Raw genomic sequence first — 26335 nt, 5'->3', positions numbered from 1 at the left:
ACAATGGATGAAAAAGAATAATAAAATGGTGAATTAGTTTTTGTAGAATTTTGCGTTATTTCTTTTGTAAAAGGTTACGACTGACAGCATCTATATATAAATATTCTGTGAAAAAAAAATGAAGCAATATCTTGTTTAGATGTTGAGAAAAGGTACATCGAAAAAGATCCGTTTTAGCATTATTGGTATATGTCCTACCGACTCCCTTTAACATACGAAGACGTTTGGGAGACGTCATTTGTTTATGTCAAAACAATAATTGACGAGTCTCAGACGGCTTCAACACAGAGATGCCAACTTGCTCCGGACAGAAAATAAATATTTTAAACTGGTTGTGTATCAATTGTGATTCTCGGTTTAATAAATTCAATTTAGTAGATTTTTATCCACTACTATTTCCAAATAATTCGTAGCTTATATAACTCACCACTTTATAGTAGATATGGCATGCTATACCTTTACAAAAGGAAGCAAAAATAGCCAAATATTTGTTGTTGTTAATTTACGTCGCACTAGAGCTGCACAATGGGCTATTGGCGACGGTCTGGGAAACATCCCGGAGGATGATACGAAGACATGCCATCACAATTTTGATTCTCTGCGGAGGGGAGTCAAATATTTGTAAAATTTAGTTTGTAGTTATTTACCGTTTTTTTTTCAAAATTATTTTGAAGTAAAATAAATAGTATTTCCAGACACATTACTTTTGTGTTTAATGATATGTCAAGGAGTTAACAAAAGGATGGTATATTAAAGGAACAATCTTTCAAGTATCAGGGTTCAATTTGTAAACATCCAATAACTTTAAACGCGATTAACGTGCAATGCAATCTACTTTAATACAATCTCTTGAACTTTTCGATACTCGGCGAGAAATTTTATCTTATAACCAATGCCTACACCAATTCATTGACATTCGTAGATCAGAAAGGTAAATGTGTTGACCACTTTTTCAGGGGCTCCATATAAGGTGGCCCAACATTGCTCCCACAGTAAGAAGGAAAGTACATCCATGCCTCTGGGAATTCAAACCCCGAGACCTTTCTGACATTTTCTCTCACCAATGCTATCAGGGTCAGCGATTTCATATAGCCCCATGAAGATTCATGTAGAGGGGTGTTTTTTTTTTAATCGTAATAATACGATTTTATCAACATTACTGACGGATCCCAACTTTATCTGTTTAAATCCTTCAAAAATAATAGCCTAGTCTTGTTCATAAGTTTGTTGGATAGCAAAAGTATCGTTGCATTCATGGCTGCGCTGTTCAGAACTGAATTAAAATATCACTATTGGTTGTCTGTATGCAACTCAAGCAGTGGTTGTTGTAGTTCATTTAGGTCGCACTAGAGCTGCACAATGGGCTATTGGCGACAGTATGAGAAACATCCCTGAGGATGATCCGAAGACATGCCATCACAATTTTGATCCTCTGCAGAGGGGATGGCACCCCTACTTCGGTAGCCCGACGACCTGCATGCGAAGTCGAGCACTTTACGGTAGAACAGTTTAACGAGGACCAATACTGCACACCCTCAGTCCCAACGTACACTGATCGCAGCCAGTGTGATACTTGACTTCGGTGATCTACTGGGAACCGTGTCTTAACGATCAGTCCACTGCAGGACTCAAGCAGTGGAATAGTGAGGTAGAGCTATAGAGTACTCTGTTAGCTTTTTTTTTTAATCTCTTGTTGATTAGTTAATCATGCCGTAATTGTGCACCGAGAAACGCGAAACGAAACATCTCCCTTCCTTTGGTACATAGAAAACTGCAGTAATACAAGAGCAAAAAAAAAACTTACGTGAGCCAACTGTTTACTACCAAACAAAGCAACTCCTTTTTCACAAAAGAAATCTTAAAGAAAAGGTTGGTCGGAAGGTTGTTGTTGTTGTAGTTCATTTACGTCGCACTAGAGCTGCACAATGGGCTATTGGCGACGGTCTGGGANGCACAATGGGCTATTGGCGACAGTATGAGAAACATCCTTGAGGATGATCCGAAAACATGCCATCACAATTTTGATCATCTGCAGAGGGGATGGCACCCCTACTTCGGTAGCCCGACGATCTGCACGCGAAGTCGAGCACTTTACGATAGAACAGTTTAACGAGGACCAATACTGCACACCCGCAGTCCCAACGTACACTGACCGCAGCCAGTGATACTTGACTTCGGTGATCTAGTGGGAACCGTGTCTTAACGATCAGTCCACTGCAGGACTCAAGCAGTGGAATAGTGAGGTAGGGCTATAGAGTACTCTGTTAGCTTTTTTTTAAAATCTCTTGTTGATTAGTTAATCATGCCGTAATTGTGCACCGAGAAACGGGAAACGAAACATCTCCCTTCTTTTGGTATATAGAAAACTGCAGTAATACAAGAGCAAAAAAAAAAAAAAAAAAACTTATGTGATCCAACTGTTAATTACCAAACAAAGCAACTCCTTTTTCACAAAAGAAATCTTACAGAAAAGGTTGGTAGGAAGGAGTGAAAACATTTAAGATTTTAGAATCTCATCAAAATTGATAAGACTTTAAGAGATAGCCATTTTTTAAAGGCAAACATGGATTCAATGATTCTAGGTCTGTTGTTGATCGCTTTACATATTCACATGGCAACCATAATTAAACAAAAACCATTTTTATTTATTTTCAGTATGCAGTAATGAATATAGATTAGTGCAGTATAGTAGATTGCAATTCATTTGCTCTCAAACGCTACAACCAGTCTAATCTGTTGTGTCACGACTAACAGAAATGCAATGTGAGTTTTTTTATAATTTTAATTCAAAACTTAATGTAACTACTCTCTAAATAGGGAAAATTAAACTACTCAACTGAAAAAACTCTTTTCAAAAAAATCATAAATCGTGCAATAGCTCAAGATTTATCTCGAACTACGGACCAAGAAATTTGTTTTATTAAGTTATCTCAGTCACATTACACAGTGAAGAGTAGTAGCAGTAATATTATTTACGGCGCATAAGAGCTACATAATGGGTTATTTTTTTATTTTAAAACCGGCGTTGAACAGTCAACTCAATTCTGAGTTTACAACTATCAATTCAGTAGCCTTGTAGTTTGAACCCAACACAGAAGACAAGGATGGGGATTGGGAGATCCCTAGATCAAGCATTGGGAGAAATTAGCTTTTGTGGAGTTTTTTTGATGGAACTAATCAGCAATCAGGTTACATGGAGAGGAAAACCTCACACAGTTAGCCCGACAGATAGGGGATTCTAACCCACGATCTGTCAGCACTGTAGTCGATGCTAGCCAGGAGCGGAATTTGTACCAACCAGCCAATACTGGGCTTAAAACCTGGGTCATCTCAGGGAGAGCCGAATGTTCTATCCCCAAAGCTACTGCAGTTCAGAATGGGCTATGGTGATGATCCAGGAAACTGATCTGCCACCCCTATTTTATCCTTTCCACCACTATTTCATCCACAGAGAAGTATGGCTCCCCTTCTGTGGTATTCCGACGATCTGGGCGCATGGTCGAGCTCGTTTATAGTAGATTTAACAAGGACAGATATCGCGCACGCTCGGTTTCTTTGCAAGTTGATCATAGTGATCACCCACCCACTCATTGACTTCAGTGTTCAACTGAGAATCATGTCTTACGATCAGTCCACTATGGGACGTTACACAGAGAATAAAATGAAACAAAAAGAAAACAAAATAATGACTTTAAAAAGGATTTATAAAATAATTTAGGTTATTTTAGCTGCAGAGTAAAACTGACATCAGTCCTTATTCCATTAAAATCTACATTGAGTTCAATTCATTTTAATAAATAAACTAGAAAAAAAAAATAGTTTTAAAACAATTTATTGATTACTTGAACTTATTCAAGTTTCAGATTGAAATTTGTATAATTTAGGAAGATCTCTTCATCTTTCGTAGTATGCCAAAGAAAAAAACAAGACATTTTTCAAAAAATTCAGTACAAAAATCTCATACTTTGGAATAATAGATGCATACCAGACTTTTAAAAAGGGTAAATGACAAACTGAAAAAAAAAAAAAACATAATTTGCTTCAGGATAACAATGTTTAGAATTGAAATTTTGAACAGTTTTCGGCTATACATATATCTATATATACATATGGAGCACTGAATAACTTGTAAATTTGAAATCAAGAAATAGAAAACTTACATGGTATAATAGTACTGTTGAATTAAAAAAAAAAAAAATTGCCAACATTAGTTGATATTCTCTTACATCAATATTTATTTAAAATTTGTAATTGGGTTCAGAACATCCTTAATCAAATAATTTTTAAAGGTTTCTCAGTAATCTTGAAACGAAAACGCAGTAGAAATGATGCTTAGCATTTTTTTTACAGTTAGAGTATGATTCCTCAATTATAGTGGATGATTCTTCAATTCACCATTTAAAAATTCTATGATTAGCTTTCATATTAAATTAGAAATAGCAATAGTTATGATTAGTAATAGCATTTCCTTGATAGTACTTTTAAAAATTAGATGAAAGAGAGGAATTGCAAAAACTTCACACTAAAAGATTTATTTCTGCATTACCTGAAAATAATAAATTGTGCGACCCCTAATTCAACATCATAAAAATTTAAAAATGTAAAATTATTAATTGAGTTTTCTATAAAACAAAATTTTTAAAAAAGTTAGAAACAATAAATCTTGCATATTTATTATGCTTGAACCATATATATAATTAGAAGACAGTATATAAGTTAAAATTTTCTTGATTTTTAATAGAATTATTAATTGAAATAAAAAGATTTTGACCTAAAAAACAATTATTTCCATTCTTAAATTATTTTAAAATATGCATTTGTATTATTAGGAAATGGAATTTTCCGGACACACAAAAGAATCAGTATTAAGAGAACAAAAAGCAAATAATGAAGAGACAAAAGAATTTTTTTTTTCCCCACTGGGAAAATTAAGAATACCAGGACAACCGCGAAAGTTCTGTCAATACAAAAAATACCCAAAGAAATTTCATCCCTAGTTTTTCAATTGATTGAATATAATTTATGACAAATTTCAGTTTAATTTTTAACTCAAAATTTATTGATAACATTTGCAGAGTTTAGTGATGTATTCTTAATGAAATATAATTGCCTTCATTCAAATTTAAGTAGTAGCATGTATTTGCTAAAACAATGTGGGGACATTTAATGGAATCTTTAGAAAGCCATACAAAGTTTGCAAAGGAACATAAATCAATTTCTGAAAAGAAATGAATGAAATTAGCTAATGATTCAAAATTGGACGCTACTTTGTGTGTTTGTGTGAGCTGTTAACACACATGATGACATTGATTTCAATCTTTTTGAGATACATATCTTTGCATAGGTTTTATTAATCTACTCTTAAACAGGGTGTGTAGCCTTATTTTTCAACAAAAAAATAAGCACCTTTTAAGCACTCAAAATATTTTTAATCACCTTCCAAAAAAAATCAAAANAAAAAAAAAAAAAAAAAAAAAAAGATCTGTGCAGTAATAAAAATTATTTTTTTCTACTGTTTAAAGTTATTAATTTATATACAAAAAATCAATAAAATTCAAAACATTTTCAAAAAATTTACATAATCATGATAAAATAACTACTTCCTGATAAATATTGCAGAGAAAATTGTGAAAATCATGAATTTTTTTGTAACTTAGAACGACAAAATCAATACGTCAAAGAAAAAATTTCTTTACGAAAGATAGGAAATTAAGCCCGTATAAAAAAAGCACCTTTAAGGGCTTTTAAAAAATGTAAATAAAAAATAAGCACGTTTTAAAAACGCTACGTATCCTGTTAAAGTCTGAAACATTTGTTCACCATTTTTAATATTCATTCGCAGCAAACTTTGGGAAAATATATAGTAGTTTCAAACACAATATTTCACAAGTCTAAACGTAGAGCCCTAAATATTTGTTCGCTAATGGCAAGAAGACGAGTGAAAATTTCGTGCCCTGCTTTAAAACATTCGATGAATTTTTATAAAATATCTCATTTCGTTTCCTTTAGGGCAAGCAAACTAAGTTCGAAGATTCAAAATGAACTGATATGTTTCTTATCGGTGCTAGCCTTTAATTATTAGTGATGCATACATTATAAAAGGTCACACATTTATAACACATTTTTTGTTATAAAAATTTTTATAAACAATTCTTAAAATCCAACATATCAAATTATGGCAGCCACTATATGTAGCAAGACTTGTAATTTAAAAATTGTCTAACAAACAGCAAATTTAAATCTATACAAATTTGAAAAAAAATTCAAAATTAACAATTTACAATAACATATGTATATACATGACTATGCATTTCAAAACTTCTACCATAAGGCAATGTTCAAAAACAATCTAAATCATTTAGTTTGAATAACTAAGGCAAAGATTTTCGTCATGATTTAATATTTTGTTTTACTTTCATTTCATCGGTAAGTATGCTGGTTTGCCCATAGTATTTTTGAGCTGTATTCTCAAAGGCATCAATAATAGCTTTCCTAAAAAATGACAAAACAAAAACTATAATATGGCAGATAAACAGAATAAAGAACATAAAAATAATAATAGATTTACAACCATATAGTAGTCCAAAAAACTAGGAAATATTTTGTTAGTCTACATACATAATGTAAAGCTGTAATTATATAAATTCAAAATGGATGTAGAATATATTACAAAACATTTTGAATTTAAATAGCTTTCACAAGCTTAATTACTTCACTTGGATGCAGATGCAAAATTAAAATATTTTAAATAAAAATGAAAAAAAAAACGTGTTTATATGATTATAAAACAAATGTNAATATATTACAAAACATTTTGAATTTAAATAGCTTTCACAAGCTTAATTACTTCACTTGGATGCAGATGCAAAATTAAAATATTTTAAATAAAAATGAAAAAAAAAAACATGTTTATATGATTATAAAGCAAATGTAAAAATAAAGTAAGCAAATGTAAAAATAAAGTAAGCAAATGTAAATATAGCATCAGAAATAAAATGAATTATCCCAAAAATTAACTTTTACAACTAATAAAAAAAAATGAAAAGATTCTTACTTTAGTTACAAGTACAAAATCAGATTAAAAAGATAATTGTGATTAAAATTTCTAAATTATAATTATTTTTTTATTTATTTACAAGATACTTGATTTACGTCACACGAGAGAGCTGCAAAATGAGCTTTAGGAGACAGTCTGGAAAACATCCCTGAGGATGATCTGAAGACATACCATCACAATTTTGATTTGCAAATTGGATGGGTTCATCGCTTTGCCCGTGAAGTTGAGCACTTTACAGTGGAACAGTTTAATGAGGATTGATACCGCACTCCCTCTGTGGCCCAAGCACGCTGATCAAAGTGGTCATTCGCTCACTTACTGCCAGCTGCCAGTGATGCTTGACTTTGGTGTTCCACTGGGAACCCTGCCTTTATGATAAGTCCACTGGAGCACCTTCTTAGTTACAAATTTTAAAAGTTTCCTCCCCACCAATTTATTTTAGTTCATAAGAAATTCTACTTTGATGAAAAAAATGAACTCATTGCCACAAACAAAACTTGAAAACCAAAATGTTAACAAAGAATGTTAAGGCTGAACTAGATGAGTGACCTACAGAAAAAGTCTAAACTACAACAAATTAACATATAAAAACATGCACATGCAGTTCAAAGGAAACAAAATATGAACATTAAGGTAATTAAAAAGTTAACAGTTAATTAAAAGTTAACAGCAGTACCTACCGAAAAACACCGTGATTGAACAAGAATGCAGCAATGTGACCAGAATCAATGTAACGAATATCACAGCCTTTCCACAAATCCCCAACAGATTCAATGCCATCCCTCGGCACATATGCATCATGCTTAGCTGTAACCACAATAGAAAGGGTAGGGTCGACAGGAGGGGTGAAATTACCCAGGTGGGTACACTCATCCATGATGCCACGCATGAAATTTAGGGCTTTAAGGTGTGACAGTTCAGAGGCCTTCATTAGAGCGTCAGGATTGGGTGTTTTGGTTGTGGAATTTGGAAGAATTTGTTGCCTCTCTGGAGGTTTCAGGTAAGACGACTGGTTGTGAAATGATGTGTTTTGTTTACTTATCGTGTTTTCTTCAGTCAATGATTCGACTCGATCGAGACTGGAAGGATAATTCCTGGAGAAATGGATGCCAGCTTTAAAAGCATCAGACTGTAAATAAAGAAACAAAGACATAAACAATATATTTCCAAGTTACACAGCACCTACATCTACATATTATCACAGTTGATCACTTTAAATATACAAGAGCAAGTTAGGGTCATTGATCTTAACTCATTCCATACCATCATTCTTTAATTTATTTAAAAAACTAATAGAACAGGGAGTTGGTGATATTATATTACTGAGCCTTACAATAATTTCAAACCAAAGATAGACTGTGTAAAATATGTAATTAGAAAATAATTAGCTGGAAAAAAAGGTAACCTGAATGTTAATTTTTTATGGTGTTGTCTCAGGAAGCAGGTTAATGTAAATTTATTTTATGTGGAGCGGATAGTGTTCTGTTTTTACCTAAATCTGTTTAAATAATTAAAGTTAAAATTTTCAAGCTTTGCTGTACAAAGCCTTAATTTACGGTTCTTTACCGTGCAAGAAAAAGAAAATGTTTTCAAACAGTCTCACGAAAATTTCTACTATGGTGCCAGCGGTGAGGATTGACCAAAGCTTGGAAAAGCCAAGCATCATTCCTAGCAATAAGGTTTTATATTTCTTTTATTTTAATATTCTCATGTTTAATTTCTTTTAACTTCCAAGTATTCAGGAATCTCTTAATTTTGTTTTAGTATTCTAAATATATAAGTTTACCACTTTATGACACACAAACTACACATATCTTTTCCTCAAAAATCAATTTAATTAATGAAAAATAGTTAAATGAATAGACACTTGCACCAGGGAATCATTTTGTTATTTTCCTTGCAAATAAACTCAAAAATGGTTAATTTTGCAATTTGTTGTATAGTACAAAAATGATTTACCACACGGCCTGTTTGATGTAATTTGAGAGTATATACTAAAAAATGAATATAAAACTAATACCTTTTAAATAATTGGATATTTAAGTATGCTTCCATTACTATTTCTAAAGCATTAATGGTAAATAATTATTTACAGGATTGAATCTGATTTAACTATCTAACTTATTAAATTATTTATATTCTATAAATCAAGTATTTCCCAGTCTATAAGTCAGCCCATTTTTATGAATACAAGATAGGAAATTTCTGTTATGTCGTGTGTATAAGTTGACCACTGTAAAACCCAAATATAAAAATTTCTAAAATTAAAAAACATGAAAAAATTATTAAGTAATTGAAGTATAATCCGTTGCAAGGAGGAATCCATACACTGATACTGCTAAAGTTATTTGAATTCGACATAGATGAAGTTCTAGAATTTAAATTTGTAGCCTTATGATATGCTTTAAAAGTTTTCATTATTTAATATTTTTTGAAATCCACTTAAATAAATTATCTTAATTTTTTTACATAATTAAATAATTTACATAATTAATAACTTAAAGTAATATTTCGAAAAAAAATCTCTGAAGTATAGAAAATTTGAGAGAAAATGCATAATTATGATTATAACATATTAAAAGTTAGTTTTTGGAAGGGCTAAATTGATACAGAGTTAGTCATATCTATCTCATTGTTTATAATGAATCGATATTTCACGAGAAGCAAATATCTGACTTGATTACCAGTGTAAAAGTCGACCCCTTTATTTTCGGAAAATTTTGGGAGTGTGAAAAGTTAACTTATATACCAGGAAATACAGTAAAGTCATCGATGTAACTGCTCTTTAAACAAGTTGAATACTTTTTTCAAATTCAAAGAAGATTCAATATTTTTTCAAGCAAGAGGAGAATTCTTCAAATTTTATCAATAATTTATTTATATTGCAATTAGAAAACCAATTTTGTAATGAAGGATACAAAAGGTTATATATAAAAATATAATTTTTGTAGAAGAGGTATTCAAACAAAGGTACCACCCTTCAAAAATTTCAAGACTGAATATTTTTATATGTATTTGTTTAATGTGAAATAATTGCAGTACCTAAAATTTTCATGAAGAATATTATAATTTAATAATATACAGAATAAATTTGTTGTGTGTAAAGAAAGAAGACCCAAATAAACCTCTATTAAGAATAAAAATCAGCTAATAACCTATCTATGGGCAAGTTCAAAAATTTCTCTATTTTTGTTTTTTAAATTGAAATTTTAATTCGATCCAAATATTACCAAAAAGCATACTGAAACTTTATTTTGTCGAAAATTGTAATTGATTTTTATACTGTTTAATCAAAACTGAATGTTTTTAATTAAAGAAATTACACAATAATCTTGAATGCAGCCAAACATTAAAAAAAAAGTTTATAATAATAAATTTGAGAATGATCCCTTAGTCTATATAGAAACTTCATTAATTATTGAATTGCTAACTAGATTGAAATGGTTTTAAACAAACTATATGAAGCGATTAATCTGAAATTTTGCAACAAATCTTCAATTTACAAGATTGACAGCATATTTACCAATATAGTAATTAAAAGAAAAGTCTCTTAATTTATCTTTATAAAAACTTACAATAAGAAAATTTAATGAAGATTATTATTAATTCAATTAAATTAAAGTAATAGCTAATTTTAGATTTATAATAATTATTCAAATATAATATTTAAATAATTATAACAGAAAATACATCATTAAATCACTTAACGAGGGGAATTTTATTAATATTAGAGAATTGTGATTTTTAAATAAAAACAAAAAATTAAATGCGTTTGAAATTAAAAATTTGTCTAAATCTTACAATCATGCAAAAGAGAAATAATTAGAAATGTGCAAAAGAAACCATTGAAAATTTTTCTTTTTCTTTAATAAGATAGAAATCTGTCCTGTAGATGGAACAGTAGCATCCGTGTTTAAAGAAAATGTAATACCTCTTCGGGCGAATGTAACATCTTCCAAATTTCATCTTGATAGACATTGTCTGAAGAGTACTGATTTTGAAGGAGAGGCCATGGAATACCTGCACTCATAACACCCTAAAACATTAAAAAATAATTGTTTACAAAGAAACTCAACTCTTCTCCAATAAAAAGAACCTGAAATTTAATTTCAAACATCGTAAGTTTGATGAAATAATTGTCAAAAGTAAAAGAAAAAAAAAATGAATTACGCAGATAATTTGCCTCACAAAACAAGTTAAAACTAAAATAATAGGTTGTCTGCATTTTAAATATACAGTAATGTACACAAATACTTAAATATGTAATTTTAATGAAGAAGTTGAAAAAAAGTTTCAGCTTTAAAATGAGTGCTTTAATTATTAGAGATGCTAATTTAATAACTTCATAAACGGATTGAATACTATATTTCATATAAGTATGAAAAAATACAGAAAATAAATTAACTTTTCTATCACAGTACAGCAAATGCATTTAAGTATATTATTCATGCTTTTCTTTTACTTAAATTTTAGTTTTCTACGTACAAGAACTTTTATTTATCTTCCCTACTGAAGTATAAAGGAATATAGCAAAAAAAATATTTTACAGTTCCAAATTTCTATTTTACTGTCATGCGTCATTTAAATGTAACAAGATAAACAAAATATGAATTAAACTGCCAGAGGCTAGTAATTTTAGATATACATACATAAGTGGACCCCAGGTTTTAACTAGGTAAAAGAATATGAATATTTTAAATGTTAAATGGCACCTAAAGAAGGAGATAACATGCATATTGTTATATTGAGGTCTATTACATACAATAATGAATAGATTTAATAATTATTAAGAAAGAAAAATAAATTTTAAAAAAATACAAAGTTTTATATAAGTACAATGCAGTACCACATTAAATCTCAGTTTAAAAATGATTTTAATCATGCAAAATAAACAATTAAAGAAAAGAACAGAAAAAGTCTAAGTCATTAAATGCATGTATGATGTACTTTAATATAAAACAAATAATTAAAATACAATTAAAATATTTCTGAATAGATATAAAATTAAATACTCATAATACTATAAGATTTCACATGACTACTAGGCTGTCATAAATTTCGCCATACGTGCAGGTACACATAGTAAACCTGCATGTTCTTGATTATATTATTTTTAAATATTAAGTAAAGATAAATTTAAAAGCTTCACACAGGTCACTGAACTACTGAATCAAAAGAAAAATAATTATTTTCAGAATAATTAAATTATATAATATTTAAAATTACTTCTGTTTATGAGGAATTCTACCCAAATAACTTACATGTTCATCCACAGAAAACTTAAACGCGATATATGTTTTAGTGAGTGCAAAAATATAAAAAATTTTTATAGCATGTTTTTAAAAGCTAAAAAGCGAAAGTCCATAAGCATGGACTGAAGAAATGGAGAGGATAAACACAGGGAAATATTTTTAATGAGATACATTTTTATGATATAAAAATAGTAACCAGAAAAACAAATGAAAAATTTAAAAAAAATTAAAAAAAAAAAGACAACAAGCCCATATACCTTATTTTTTTATAAAAAGAATATTTAGATAAAATGTACTATAAAAGTAAATAAAATTGAGTAGATGTAAAAAAAAAAAAAATTATAATAATTCTTCTTAAGGTTTGGAATGTAAATAAAACAATTTTAGTGAAAAATATATAACTCATTTAATATTAAAATCATGCAGATTATACTTGATTTTTTAAAACAAAAAATATTTAATTATGTAATTGATCTTGGTGTATAAGTCAACAGCTAATTTTCTGATACCTTGCATGTATAAACCAACCGCGGAAAAAAAAAGTATGAAAATTTCCAAAACTAAAAAAAAAGCAAAAAAGATATTAAGCCTAGAAAATTGTCTGAAGTTAAAAACATTTCAAATCAAAACAGCTTACAAAAACCGTGCAAAATATAAAACCAGTTCTCTGTGCAAAAAAGCAAGCAGATAGTATCACTAATTTATACTGTTTTACAGTGAGGATAATTTTAAACTCACAGAAATATTTAATATAGTTACAAATAAGCCTTATTACTTTAAGTATTTATTCCCAGTAAGACAAACTACTTTCTCTAAATTCTAGACATTGTTATTTGCTAAAAGTAAAACTGTGAAAAATTTTTTTTAAAAATTTAAAACATCATATAAAAAAAATTCATACATAGAAATAAAATAAAATGCAAAAAGAAGAGAAACATATCGAACATTTCCAATGAGAAAAATTAAATAAATAACATCTAAATACTCATTATTTCTTTAACCTTTTTGAGATAAGACAGTCATAAATGCATTTGTATAAAATTATTATGGTAAAAAAAAAAAATAGCAATTTAAATATGAGCATGGCTAATTAGACAAGACTGATTTTTGCTTTCACTTTACTTTTAACATATCAATGTAAGTTCAAAATGTAACAATTTTATTTTCATTTTGAGATAAGTAGTGCTGAATTAAATAAATCAAATTGCTATTATCCCATCCACAAAAAATAAATAAATAAAAACTGCTAAAGAATTAGTTTAGATACCAGTTTTACATTTTTTTACACTGAGTGGGGCCACATTGAATATGCATATATGATTGTTTCGAAAAGGCTACAAATGTATGATTTAACAAAAAATTGTAAATGCCTACATGAGTGAAAACTTGTGATGCAGTTGACCAAGAAAGACAGGGAATAATAGGTATTGGTTTGTGCCAGCTACACCCAGCCAATGAAGCCATCTGTTTCATAATAGAAAACAAGATAAGATTTTTAAAAATTATAATAAAATTAGCAAATAATAAAAAATAACATTATACATACACATATATTTATAATAAAAATAACATTTACAAATAATGATAAAAAAAAACATAACAGTATTAAATATTGAATGAAGCGTAGAATTTATACAGGACTGTTATGTCTAAAATGTTCAATACTTTGACAGACTCAGTTGAATTGAAAAATTAATGACAGAATTTCTTTCAGTAGAGAGTAAGAAAAATTTTGTTTTGTACAATAATTGCGTAAAAAGTTTTAAATTTTTCATACTTTAGCAGTGTAGCAAAAAAAAGCAGAAGTTTAGCGTTTTCATTTCTATCTTTATATATTTTTATTAATAACTATTTGTTTGTTGTCAGAGCAGAGAAACTTGCAACAATGCTTTAATGAAATATGCTTTAATGAAAGCTCCTAATGAATAATTTCTTTTTATGCTTCCAAAATAAATGAGTTTTAAAATAAGTTTCTTACACACTACAAAAAAAAAATTAAAATAAGTATGAAAAAATCACATAATAATAAGAGCAGTTCTAACATTTAAAGATAATGTTTCAAGCAAAAAAAAAAGTTTTCTTCCTTTAAGAAAAAGTGTATTTATACCCTGAAGAGGAAAGGAACAATATTCCAAATGGATTAAACTGTGTCAAACATAAACAACATTTCATACTTTAGATAAGCTGTTCAAATTTGGGACTACATACAAAACCTGAAGTAAAAAAAAGGAAAGAGAGAAATACAGAAAAATAATTTAGACAGCTTCAAGTCTTGAATTTCATGTTTACCTAGAAAAGGTAAGCATTCTGAGATCCTCAAAATTGTAAGTCTAATAAATTACTAAAGATTAGAAGGTAAAAAAAAATTAGCAGAATCATGTTCTGAAATTCTTTTTGATGAAGGACTCTTAAAACAAATAATAAAGAAATTTTTTTTAAAATTTATTTTTTTCTTCAAAATCCTTGTTTTTCAAACTTAAGAATACATACATGAAAATAATTTGAAAAATGTGATTCTAAAGTGAAGAGAAAGTGTTAATGGTAGAATATTTCATCTTAAACGACTTTATTACAATGATAAAAGAAATATGGTCCATTTTATTTTTAAAATGTCAAGCAAGTTTCTTTGCTGTTTTGCTCTTTATTTGCATTTCGCTTTCCAAATATTCCAAATTCAAATCACTCGAGCAAACGAAAAAGTTAAAAATGCTAAGTAGAGATGAATAGATAATTACATGACAGAAAATTTTTTTCATTGTTTTTTTATTTAGAAAAGGGGCTTAAAATGTAAAAAGGTGCCTTGGAAGTATGAAAACTCCTGAATAAGCTTAATCCCATTAGTAAACTAGTCACTGAGAAAAATTTATCATACTTTTTTGACTAGAGAAACTTGTTAATCTTTAAAAATTGAATATCTCTTCTCAACATATTAGTCTATTACAACTGCTGTACCACCTGAAAGGAAAAAGATTAAAAATAAAGAAAAAAAACCATCAGATTTGCAGTCCTGATTAATTTCTAGAAATTCTATGCTGCAATTTCTTACAATCTACAGATTGCAAAAAACTTTATCATTTACACAGAATATTAAATTCTTTAAATACAATCATCAAATGGGAAAAAAAAAATCACATCCATATTAAATTTTTAATCTTAATTTAATATTATAACGTGAGCACATTAAACCTTTAAAAAATTTGAATCTATTCTTAGCATGCCCCTTTTGGTACAACTTTAGAACATACTTAAAGAGAAAGATGAGTACCTGATCAAGGTATCTAAGATTCAATTTTAGAAAGACTAAATAACTCACACACCACATAGACTAAATATTTCGTAGCAATTTGTCAATAAATATGTTTAGATACGACTCATTAATGAAGAACATAATTGATGTTAGAATCTATTTATTTATCAAAAATACTTTCTTTAATGTGACAACATTTTTTAAAATATTTAATTTAAAGAGAACAATTTTGGATAACAGTTAATCTTGAAATTTTTCATATACAAAGGTTATATTATTGCTTTTATTGATATTAATATACTAATTGGAATAGAAAAATTTATCATTTAAAGTAAAAAAAAATTAAAAGAAAGTAGAAAAAGCTCTAATTACATGGAAAAAAAATTAATTACATGGAAATAAAAGATGCTATAATTATAATTTAAAGAAACACAAAAATCAAATACTTACATGACCACCCATAGATATTCCAGTAATACCTAATGGTCCAAATCCTTCTTTTTCACACCAATGAAATAATGCTAGTGATTCTAAAATTAAGCACCCTCCCATAACGAATATATCAGACACATTGTGCAAACTGGATCGCCTGAAAACATGGAAAAGAATTAAGCAATAAATCTTTCAAACACATTCAAGAGCCTATGACTTCAGTACTTTCAGAAAAAGTATCATTTGATTTTTTTTACAGAGAGTCGGACTCCTCGAATGTGTTTCCTTTTAAAATTACATTGTTGTAATAAATAATATTGCAAAAAAAATATCGGATTTAAAAGGTATGGAGAAATCAATAGCAATAATTGCTATAAAAAGTAAATTCTCAAATGCACAATTCGAATTTTCCGTATTGTTTGAAATGTATCGGTATATTTAAATTCACGCGAAAATCAATATTAAGTCAAAAATACAATCGAAACGTAACATCGATTAACGATTCTATTGTCGTAAATTGAGAGCGCCAAAAAGTGATTATCTAAATGCATGATTCAAATATTACATGTAAATTTCGGTAGAAAAGAATTTATTATTATTTTTTTTTTACTTTGCAAAAGAAAAATCTTTCTGCAAGAACTATGTAACGTTCTGCGACAATGTCGCCGCGATTCTGCCACAGGGGTTCTTTTTACAAAAAATTTAAAGTTTCTCAAAGAATGCAACTGGAGAATTAACTTTTATAGGTAGTTTTAAGGGTTGTGATAGCTCAGGTTAGAGCATCCACCGAGTGCACAGGATATACATGTTCAAAGAATCTATGGAATCAAAAGTCCTGTGGTTGCTCGCTGAGCAGTACCATGGATTTATGTATCAGGAGAAAATTTACTTCCCCTTTAGATCTATGTTTAAATTGTGGGAGTGGCCTCCCAAATCAGTGGTGCAGCCATGTGTTCTCAGGTAAGTCACACTTTCACTTTAGTAGTACCAGGGCTTAATCCAGGGCGATTTTGGTACCGTTTTTCGGTACCTTCACAAAATTANTTAATCCAGGGCGATTTTGGTACCGTTTTTCGGTACCTTAAAAAAAATCGGTACCTTCACAAAAAATCAGTACTTCAACAAACTTAGAAAAAAAAAAAAACGCATCTTCACGAAAATAAAAAAGAAAGTTAGAAGGAATTAAAGTGCTGAATAGTTTTCCGAGCGGTTCACGGAAAAGTGGATTCACAGTGAACGCCGTATGGTACGCCATCGGACGGCGTTCCGCGCAACCGCACTAGCTCGAAAACAGGCTTGATATGCTGACGTCACTTCTCCTAAATACGCCATTCAATCGGAGTGAGTGGTGAAGTTTTTATACTAGGCAACCGGCTAAATTGAGCCAGCGTGTAAACAACTCAACTCATTTTCCCAGACAAGTGTTTTTGTTATGATTTAGCGTAAAACGTGTTCTATTCGTATTTTTTAACAAGATTTATGAAAAGTTTTTATAATGAAGCGAGGAAGAAATTTAAGCGGAGCTTGTGGCTCACGGAATAGCGATTATTATATGAAGCGTTTAAGCACGATCGATAGTATAGGAACGAAATCAATTAAAACATTTTCTCAGTCTGAAAAAACTGAGGAGAAACCGTCATAACAGTCGCCGTCTGAAAAAACCGTCACAGTTGATAACGAGGCACAGTGTATTAAAAATGCTACGGAACCAATGATTGAAGAGCAAAACAATTCAAGTTTTGTTACAAAAAAAAAATNTTTTTTTTTTTTTTTTTAATCAATACTTTAATTTTCACAAAAAATAAAAATTTTCACAAAATTTTTTTTTCTCACAAAAATAGGTACTAGGATTGAAAACCTGGATTAAGCCCTGGTAGTACTCTCCTGTCAAATAAAAGGTGCTCCTTCCTGACTTAAATTGCAAGATCAGTGACTGATGAGCTTGACTTTTCCAAGCGTCATTAGAAACAACAGACGGTTTTAAGTCATGCCATGGATTGTAAGATTCATACTCTTGAACTTTCAATTGATTAAGCTGTTTATTAAATTTTTTGAAAGTCCTTTATAACTAAACAGTTTTTAGACCATCAATAAATTAATCTATTTGAAAAAAAAGTTATAGTGTAGCCTCAATAGCAATGTAATTTGCCCCAATATATCAATGTGGTATATGAAATCTTTCATATCACACAGTTGATGAGTATTTGACTTAGTAGTAGAGAACAATGAAATTCATAGATTTTGAGAAAAATGTATGATTTTTAAGAAAAATATGACTTCAATGATTAATTTGACCAGCTGGAAAAATGCGTATTTTACTTATTAATAATTTTTAATAATCTAAATTATTAATGATATATAATAATAATTTAAAAATATTTAAAATAATAATCTTGGTTTAACTAAGTTTCAATAAAAAATACTGTAAAAATACAGAAAAAAAAATCCAAAAACTAGTTTACATGATGTATTAGCTTCATAATAGATAAAAAAGGAAAATGACTATTAAGTTAAAAAATGTATCTTGATTTAAACTTACTTTTGAGTCTTGGGCTTCCTTGAACCATGTAGTTAAGAGTTAAGGATGATGCAAGAAAAAAATGGTTTGAAATTTTAAATTCATAAATAAACACTAGTCGTAATTCACTGCATATGTTTAATAATTATACATAAAATTCTAATGATTAATATGTATATTGCATGTAACATAATACAAACAGATAAATATAAGTTGAAGTATTCAACTTTAATTTAATAATAAATCTGGAGAGAATAATAACATTTATCTACAATTACAACAATAAATAAAATTATGAGAGAGAACTAGAAAAACATATGACTAAATAAAAAACAAAAATAAAATGGTAATAAAAAAAGAAACTGAGGAAAATAATTTTATTTTTGTTGATAAATATTTAGTTTTTAATTTTGACCACATAAATCTTCAGGCGAGAAAATTAGGCACTCCAGGAGATCGTAACTTACTTTTCGATCTCCTTTAATGATATTTAGCATATTTGAAGTGTTATAGAGTGCAAGCATAATCACTAGTTTAGTTAGCGTTCGTTCTAGATAAAGTACTTATTATATTATTTTTTCTCTGCAGTTTTCTAAATAGCTTTATACCTTTATTTATAATAGCTTTAAGAACTAATAATTTCATATCACTTTAAAATATAAAAATTGTAAGAGAGTTAAAAAAAATATGTGAAATTACCACTTTGAAGTAAGATGAACTAAAACTTTAAGAATGAAATGAATGAAAACTATTATTTTTACTTTGTTCTGATCCAAAACAATTTTCAAACAAAAACTTGTGAATCTTATACAGTAAATTAATTGATAACAATATTTCTATATAGCAATAGTGTCAGAATTTTTTTCTTATTGCATTAAGAGCTATCACACCACAATTAGAAAACAAAAATAAAACTATAAGATTTAACAACATAAGAGTTGATAGATTGAATAAATAAATAAAGGATATAAAATGGGTTTTCAAGCAAAATGGATGCTATTCCATAGTCTTTTAACAGTGGTCGAGCCATCAACATCCTTCGTCTCCAGTAAAACTATAGATAAAATTTATAAAAATATATTAAAACACTTCAACTAAAACTTTATGAATCTAAAATTTTTTTAAAATAAAAAGTTACGCCATGAACTTAATTGCATATGCATTGAGCAAATGAGGAACAGGTACAAACAGAAAGTATTTATAAAATTTTAAACATATTACTAATACAAATTAAGTAATGGCAACAAAGCAAAAAAAAAAAAAAAAATTCACAGAACATTAGGACATGCGCAAAAAGGATATCGGAGGAGTGAGGTGGCGCTGTTGTTGATGTGTACGTAAAACTGCTTTTCTAGAAGAATCAGCAGTTACTGTAAGGCATTTAACTGTACACTGTTATTTCTACTGTTCTAAATCATATTTATAAATCATTCTAAATCATATTTATAAGAAGTCATCATTAGTTATGAATCAAAATCAAGGTTGCTTTGGCAAAAATGCATCACATATTATAGAAGATTAAAGGCAAATGCCAAATTCCAGATATGTTGCCATTACTTTATTAACAAATCTTGTATTGAAACACTTTTTAATTTATATATTTTCAAAATATATAAATCTAAATAAATAAATAATCCAAATAATAATTAAAAGGACAGAATAAAGACTTAAATTTTTTAATAGTTTTATACATATTTAATATCTCTCTGGTACATAATAGTTAAATCTATCAAATAAGTCAAATCAAATTGGTTGATATAAACAATGAATAAGGTATGTCAGAATCTCATTAAGATTTATCAAGAGAGTTTAAAATATATTTTAAAATCATGGCATCTACCACTAAAAGAGAAGAGTTTTTATTTCAAAAACCAATTAAATTCATATACTTGAAGAATCGATTATAATTTGGTTTAAAATAAGGATGAATATAATTTGGGTTTAAGAGCGGTAATTGGAATAAGTCTTAATATGATACAAATTCATTTAATTTATTTAAGCAAAATTTTATAAAATTTAGAATTAGTCACAATCCACGAGAGATAAGAATAAGTAATATAGTTTGTTATTGCCTTTGCTGAGGACTATAAATAAAGTGAATCCCTTTTCTTTAAAAACATTTACACTCATTTTCTGAATTTTTAAGTGAAAGACAACAAAATAATTGTCTCAATAGTAGGATCTCTACATCAACCAAGGTTGGCAAGTTTCTGCCGAGGTGGTTAAAACCACTGGTAGAAACCGGTTAAAACTGGCATGGCAGAAACTGGCAGAAATTGAGATAATGACATAAAAGTAAGTATTGAGATTGACATACAGTGGATAATTTATGGAAAAAACAATTAAATGTTAAACAAAGTACAATTTATTTACAAAATTATCACCATTCAAAATCAGATATTACATTGTTTGCACTCTGAAGTAATCTATAACAAAAGACAAGTTTTGATGCAGTTTCTAAACCTAAAAAATTTCTCAACTTGCTATGCACGAACGAGAAATTTGAGAAGATTCTCTCCTCAGCAGAACTAGCAGGTATTGCCTTTAAGGAACAAGCAAGATTTGTGAAACTTCCCTCTATTGCATATTTTTTAAAACTGAACCACCTTGTAGCAGCTGGGGTATTTGTCAAAACTTGACTGGAAAAATAAGTTTCAGGAAATGGGGCCAATTTGTTTTGCAAAGCTATGACAATAATATACATTTACAAACAATGAATTAAAAAGTTTGTTACAGTTACATTTTTCAGTTTACTTAAACAAAATGTCATTAAGCAATTACTAGAACTAATACAGAAGATTTTTTAGTTTCTGCCAGTTTTTATCGGTTATAACCAGCTTCTGCCACTGGCTGGCAAAAACCAGTTTCTGGCGGCAAAAAGCCAACCCTGACATCAACCGTATTTAGAATATGAAATCTAAGAAATCAGATACTATTAACCACAAGCATTTAAATACTACCTCAGATGAAAAATAAAAACAAAACAATAATTACATGATCTCCAGTGCCAGCTAAATGTAAACATATTGGGCGCAAAGGTTCGCAAGGCCAGGTATTAGGAAGAAGAATTTGAAATCTGAAAAGAAAAATAAAACATCTTTAATTTTCCACAATTTAAATTGTAAATAACAAAAGAAATGAATTTTTAAAAAAATTATGAATCACACAATAATAGAAATTTAAAACAAATTAAAAACAATTTGTGTAGCTCATATTAACTATAACAGAATTGATGCAGAAAAAAAAAAAAAAAATTTGAATCAAGTATTGAACAAGTCAGATAATTCTTAAGAAAATCTAGTAAAAATTTAACATTTAAAAATACTAATTCATTACCAGCAAACCATTCAAAAAATTTTCTTAAAATATCCGTCCTTATTTAAATTTTTTTCTTCATAAATGCATAGCTTCAGCAGAAACCTTCTAAATATGTTCCTCTTTAGCAGTACTAATTAAATAAAATATTTAAGTTTAGACCCTTGACCCACACAGCATGAATCTTACTTTATGAAAACTAAAGTGACATATTTCTGTTTCTTTTTAGCTCCTCATATAGTTTATCAGGAAAAAAAAAAGCAAAAACAGAATATTATAGCTTTCATAGAAAAGTAATTGGGGGAAATTTTGTTAAGATGATTAGCAATTATATAAATGAGGAATTATCAAATAAGAAAGTTTAAAGAAAAATACATCCTGTTTAAAACAATTCAATTTTATTAGACTGGCAGAACATAAGAAAAGCATTAAGCATATAAAGTATCAGGTTATAAATATAAATTTTTTTAAAAACTAAAACAGATAGTTTTTACCTTGCTATTTTCGACTCTTCGGGAACAACTTCAGGCAAGTAATGTACAAACGGGCTTATTAAGTGGCCATCCAATATTTTATAATTTTGATGGTTTTCAATCTACAAAATAAACATTGCATATTTTGCTTTTAACATTTAAATTGGTGGAAGAAAAAATAAATTTTACATAAGCTCTTCTCAGAATTTAAGAATATAAAATGAATGCAAAGATATTAAGACTAGATTAATGCAATTCCATCTTTTTCATTATATAGTCAAGCCATGATTTCTTTTTTTAAATCTTATACTAGATGATATGAGTCTACAATCTGCATCATAATACTTGTAGCAAAATGCAGTTTAGAAACACAAAAGAATTTAAACTAAAGCTTTGAAAATAAATAAAATAAAATACTATTTTCTTCGATTTTTTTCTTTCACATAAATTTTTTTTCTTCCAACAGTGATATTCTTAGATTAGCTTTGCTTCTAACACACTGCTAAATGTAGTATATTTCATTACTAATTTTAAACATATTAATAATACATTAAGCTTTAGAATACAAACACACAGATATATATATATAAACTGTAGACAAGCCATGACTGCTGCGCGTTTGGACATGTGCTCTGCACTAAAAGACTGACTATATTGTTAAGAAGTACAGGAGAGCTAGAAGCCTAATGACCTAATAGTCAATGGCTGGCATTTGTTTAATAATACAGGGTGTCTATAAAAGAACTCCGGGGTTTTAAAAATTCATATCTCACTAACNAAACAAAACTTATATTAAATGCGTGTAATTACATTTTGTTAACTTTTAAATTTTATTTATGTGGATATCTATAAATAATGAAACACTTTGGTGGCGTTAACATAACTTAGTATTTTTTAGACTTCAGAAATTTTAGATTAAAAAATTACTGACTTTTTCAATAATCACAGGATAATCAGGATCAACTAAACGTTGGCAAGTAGCTCGATTTGATATCACTTTTCTAAAAGCAAATAATCTAAAAGGGTTAAAAAAAAAAACATATTAGAAAGTAAAGAAACCAAAACATATACAATATATAAAATGCAATTAAAATAAAGTTAAAAAAATTTAAGACCGAAAGCAAAAATCTCATAATTGTAAGTGAAAAGATTGTACAGAAAGTTGAATATATTTATTTCAAGTGGACAACAATGTTTGGTGCCACAAAGCATCCACAAAGATTTCTGAAATTATAAAGTTCGAAGTTAAAAAATGCTTGCTTTTAAAGACAAAACTATTTAAAAACATGTATAATATTGTTCTAGAACAAGGTTCTCCAAATTTAGAAATAAAATATCACCCAAATTATAAAGCAAAGTTAAACGAAAATACTTTTTTAAAAGAATAAACCTTTATATAAAACTAAAAATTAAATGCTTAATTTAAATGATTCCTAGAACTTAATTCAGTGCTTAAGAACTAAAATCAGTAACTCATCTTTAAATAAATTAAAGATTTAAATCAAAGAATTTTAAATTTAATTATTATTAGAAAAACAAATATATTTTGTAAATGAATATAAAGATACTGTTATGTAATAACAATAACATGAGATTAAGATATAATTTGAAAAATAAATTAAATATTATAGAGTGATATATTAGAGAATATAAATTGAAATAAACATCTTTTTTTGTTTAGTCTTCAGACAATTTTTCTATCCCTATGTCCTTTACAAAATTTAACTTTTCTTTTTCTTTCTTATGTGTGAGTAGAAAATTAACTAAAATTTTACTAGTCGATTCTCTAATTAATGTTTAAGGTCCAGGGGGAGATATGTTTATACACAAGTAATCCGAACAAGTTCTTTAAATCATGAATAATTTTATCTCACAAGCTAGGCCTTCAAATAAGTAACCTCAATTAGGGAGTTTATAATTAAATGACCACAAATTGAAATAAAAATTTTAAACAACATATAAAATTTTAATAAATCTTGATGGCTGGCCAAAACGAATTCTGCACCTGGCTCGCATTGAAGTAAAATATCCTCGTTAGACGGATCATGAGTTAGAGGCCCCTAGCCGTAGCTGTCAGGCTAAACTGGGAAGGTTTTTGTAGTTTTACACTCCATGTAACGCAAATGCGAATTAGTTCCATCAAAAAGTCCTCCATGAAGGCAAATTGCTCCCAATACTTGACCCAGGAGTTCCGTTGTCATATTGATTGGGTTCAAAATTACAAAGCTACGGAGTTGGACATTAGTAGTCGTAAAACCAAGAAATTGGGTCGGCTGTTCAACGTCAGTTATTAAAAGAAAAAACTACTAAGACATACATTTTTTAAATAGGCCAAAAAAAAATTAATGATTATATGTGCATTAAAGTTCAATTTATTTTAACAGTTTTTTATAAAAAGGTTTAAAAAATTAGCTATTATTTTTTAGGCTGCTTAAAATATTTTTTTTCTTCAGTTTATAAATAAAATTACTAAAAATAATTCAATAATAAACACTGAGTTTAATATAACTTGTAATAACAATATCCAAGTTACTTTTCGAAAATATAATCAATTATTTTATATGAAATATACAAGCAACAAAACTACTTAAGTTTGATATAAATGTTTAAGTTATTTTAGTTGAACATAGTGACAAAATTAAATTACAAACATCTAGCGTACAATACTACAACTTGTTAATATTGCTTTTTCAGAACATAATCTCTTTAGTTACCTTAGGAAGATAAATAACAGGCACTTTAAGTTTGATATATCATGTTTGAATAATTTTAGCCGATTTGAATAATAAATTATATGATAGACTAAATTTATTATATAATGCATGTCACTTTACTTACCATATCCACAAAATCATTTTAAAAAATTGAACAGAATTCTATAATGAATAAAAATGTAAGCTGAATCAACTTAATTGAAAAAATCAGATTAAATAAAAGATCATATTTAAATTAACTTGAAAGAAATTACAATATTATTTCTTAATTTAAAGTTGATTATATNTTTTTTTTTCTATCTTCTGTACCTGTTATTTCAATTTCCTCCCCGTTCCTGATATCACGACGGTAACACCGTTCTTTTTTGGTCCTCTCCTCTTAGAGAGCGCCTTTTCTTTCCCCCATCTTCCCCCTTTCCGTCGTGATGTCATGATCGGGTTTCTCTTTTTCCTCCTACCCCTTTGCGACCTATCTAAACAGGTCGCCAAAAAATTGACGGCACTTGGCCTTGCCGTGGATATGATAAAAATCCTGCTGAATCAACTTCATTGAAAAAATCAAATTAAATAAAAGATCAGATTTAAATTAACTTGAAAGAAATTGCAATATTCTTTCTTAATTTAAAGTTGATTTATCATTTTAAAATGTTTTTAAATTTAAAAATATTATAATCAAATGTTACATACCTTTTTAAATTTTCCGGTTTTCCCCATCCTTTAGTAAAAAATTTAGACAGAACTATAGTACGATAAATAGCATCCAGTTTGCTTAGTGATGCCATTGTAAGTCACAGGTCTATTTCGGGAGTAGTTCACAATTTTAATCTGCAAAATAAGGTAATAAATTACTCATCATCAATGAGAATAGTGCTTAAATATTTTTAAGAAAAAAACTGTATTGTTTCGCGGTGATAAATCATACTTGAGAGTTCAACAGCAATGACAAAACGATATAGTTGGATGCATTAAAATTAAGAGCAATACGTTATGGGGAAAAAATTCAAAATAGGAATATGAATGAAGTAAGCAGAGAATTTAAACTTACAGACGTGTAAAAGAAGCAGGATACATTTATTTGAATACAACCGGGAAAGTATTAACATGATATTAACAATTTCTATAACAAATAATTTCTTAAATTATATAAATAAAAGACAATTAATTCTAAATGTAAACAAAGAGAAAAATCACCCTATGTGTAAGCTGCTGCCACGTAAATTAATCTTTATTACAAAAAATATAAGGATTATTAAATTAAAAAGAAAGTCTAGATGTAATAGATATCTTGATAGATAGTGTAAAAAATATCAGAGGTATTTCTTTTTAA

At 28.4% G+C, this 26335-nt stretch overlaps 1 protein-coding gene across 1 annotated transcript; it reads right to left on the bottom strand.

The window, feature by feature from the left end:
- Positions 1-3686: 3686 nt before the first annotated feature.
- On the bottom strand, positions 3687-26223 carry LOC107436753 (protein ABHD18). Its single transcript, XM_043047567.2, has 12 exons — positions 26054-26223; positions 25696-25833; positions 23226-23310; positions 22316-22416; positions 21501-21582; positions 19476-19560; positions 18528-18555; positions 16007-16145; positions 13684-13773; positions 10989-11093; positions 7738-8186; positions 3687-6492 (listed from the first exon to the last, which is right to left on the bottom strand). Exons 2-12 carry the CDS (start codon positions 25788-25790, stop codon positions 6390-6392), a joined length of 1362 nt encoding a protein of 453 aa, XP_042903501.1. The 5' UTR covers positions 25791-25833; positions 26054-26223; the 3' UTR covers positions 3687-6389.
- Positions 26224-26335: the final 112 nt, after the last annotated feature.

The sequence above is a fragment of the Parasteatoda tepidariorum genome, chromosome 7 (assembly GCF_043381705.1).
Source record: "Parasteatoda tepidariorum isolate YZ-2023 chromosome 7, CAS_Ptep_4.0, whole genome shotgun sequence".
In the NCBI taxonomy this organism is placed as follows: Eukaryota; Metazoa; Arthropoda; class Arachnida; order Araneae; family Theridiidae; genus Parasteatoda; species Parasteatoda tepidariorum.
This window is presented reverse-complemented; position numbering and strand designations above follow the sequence as displayed.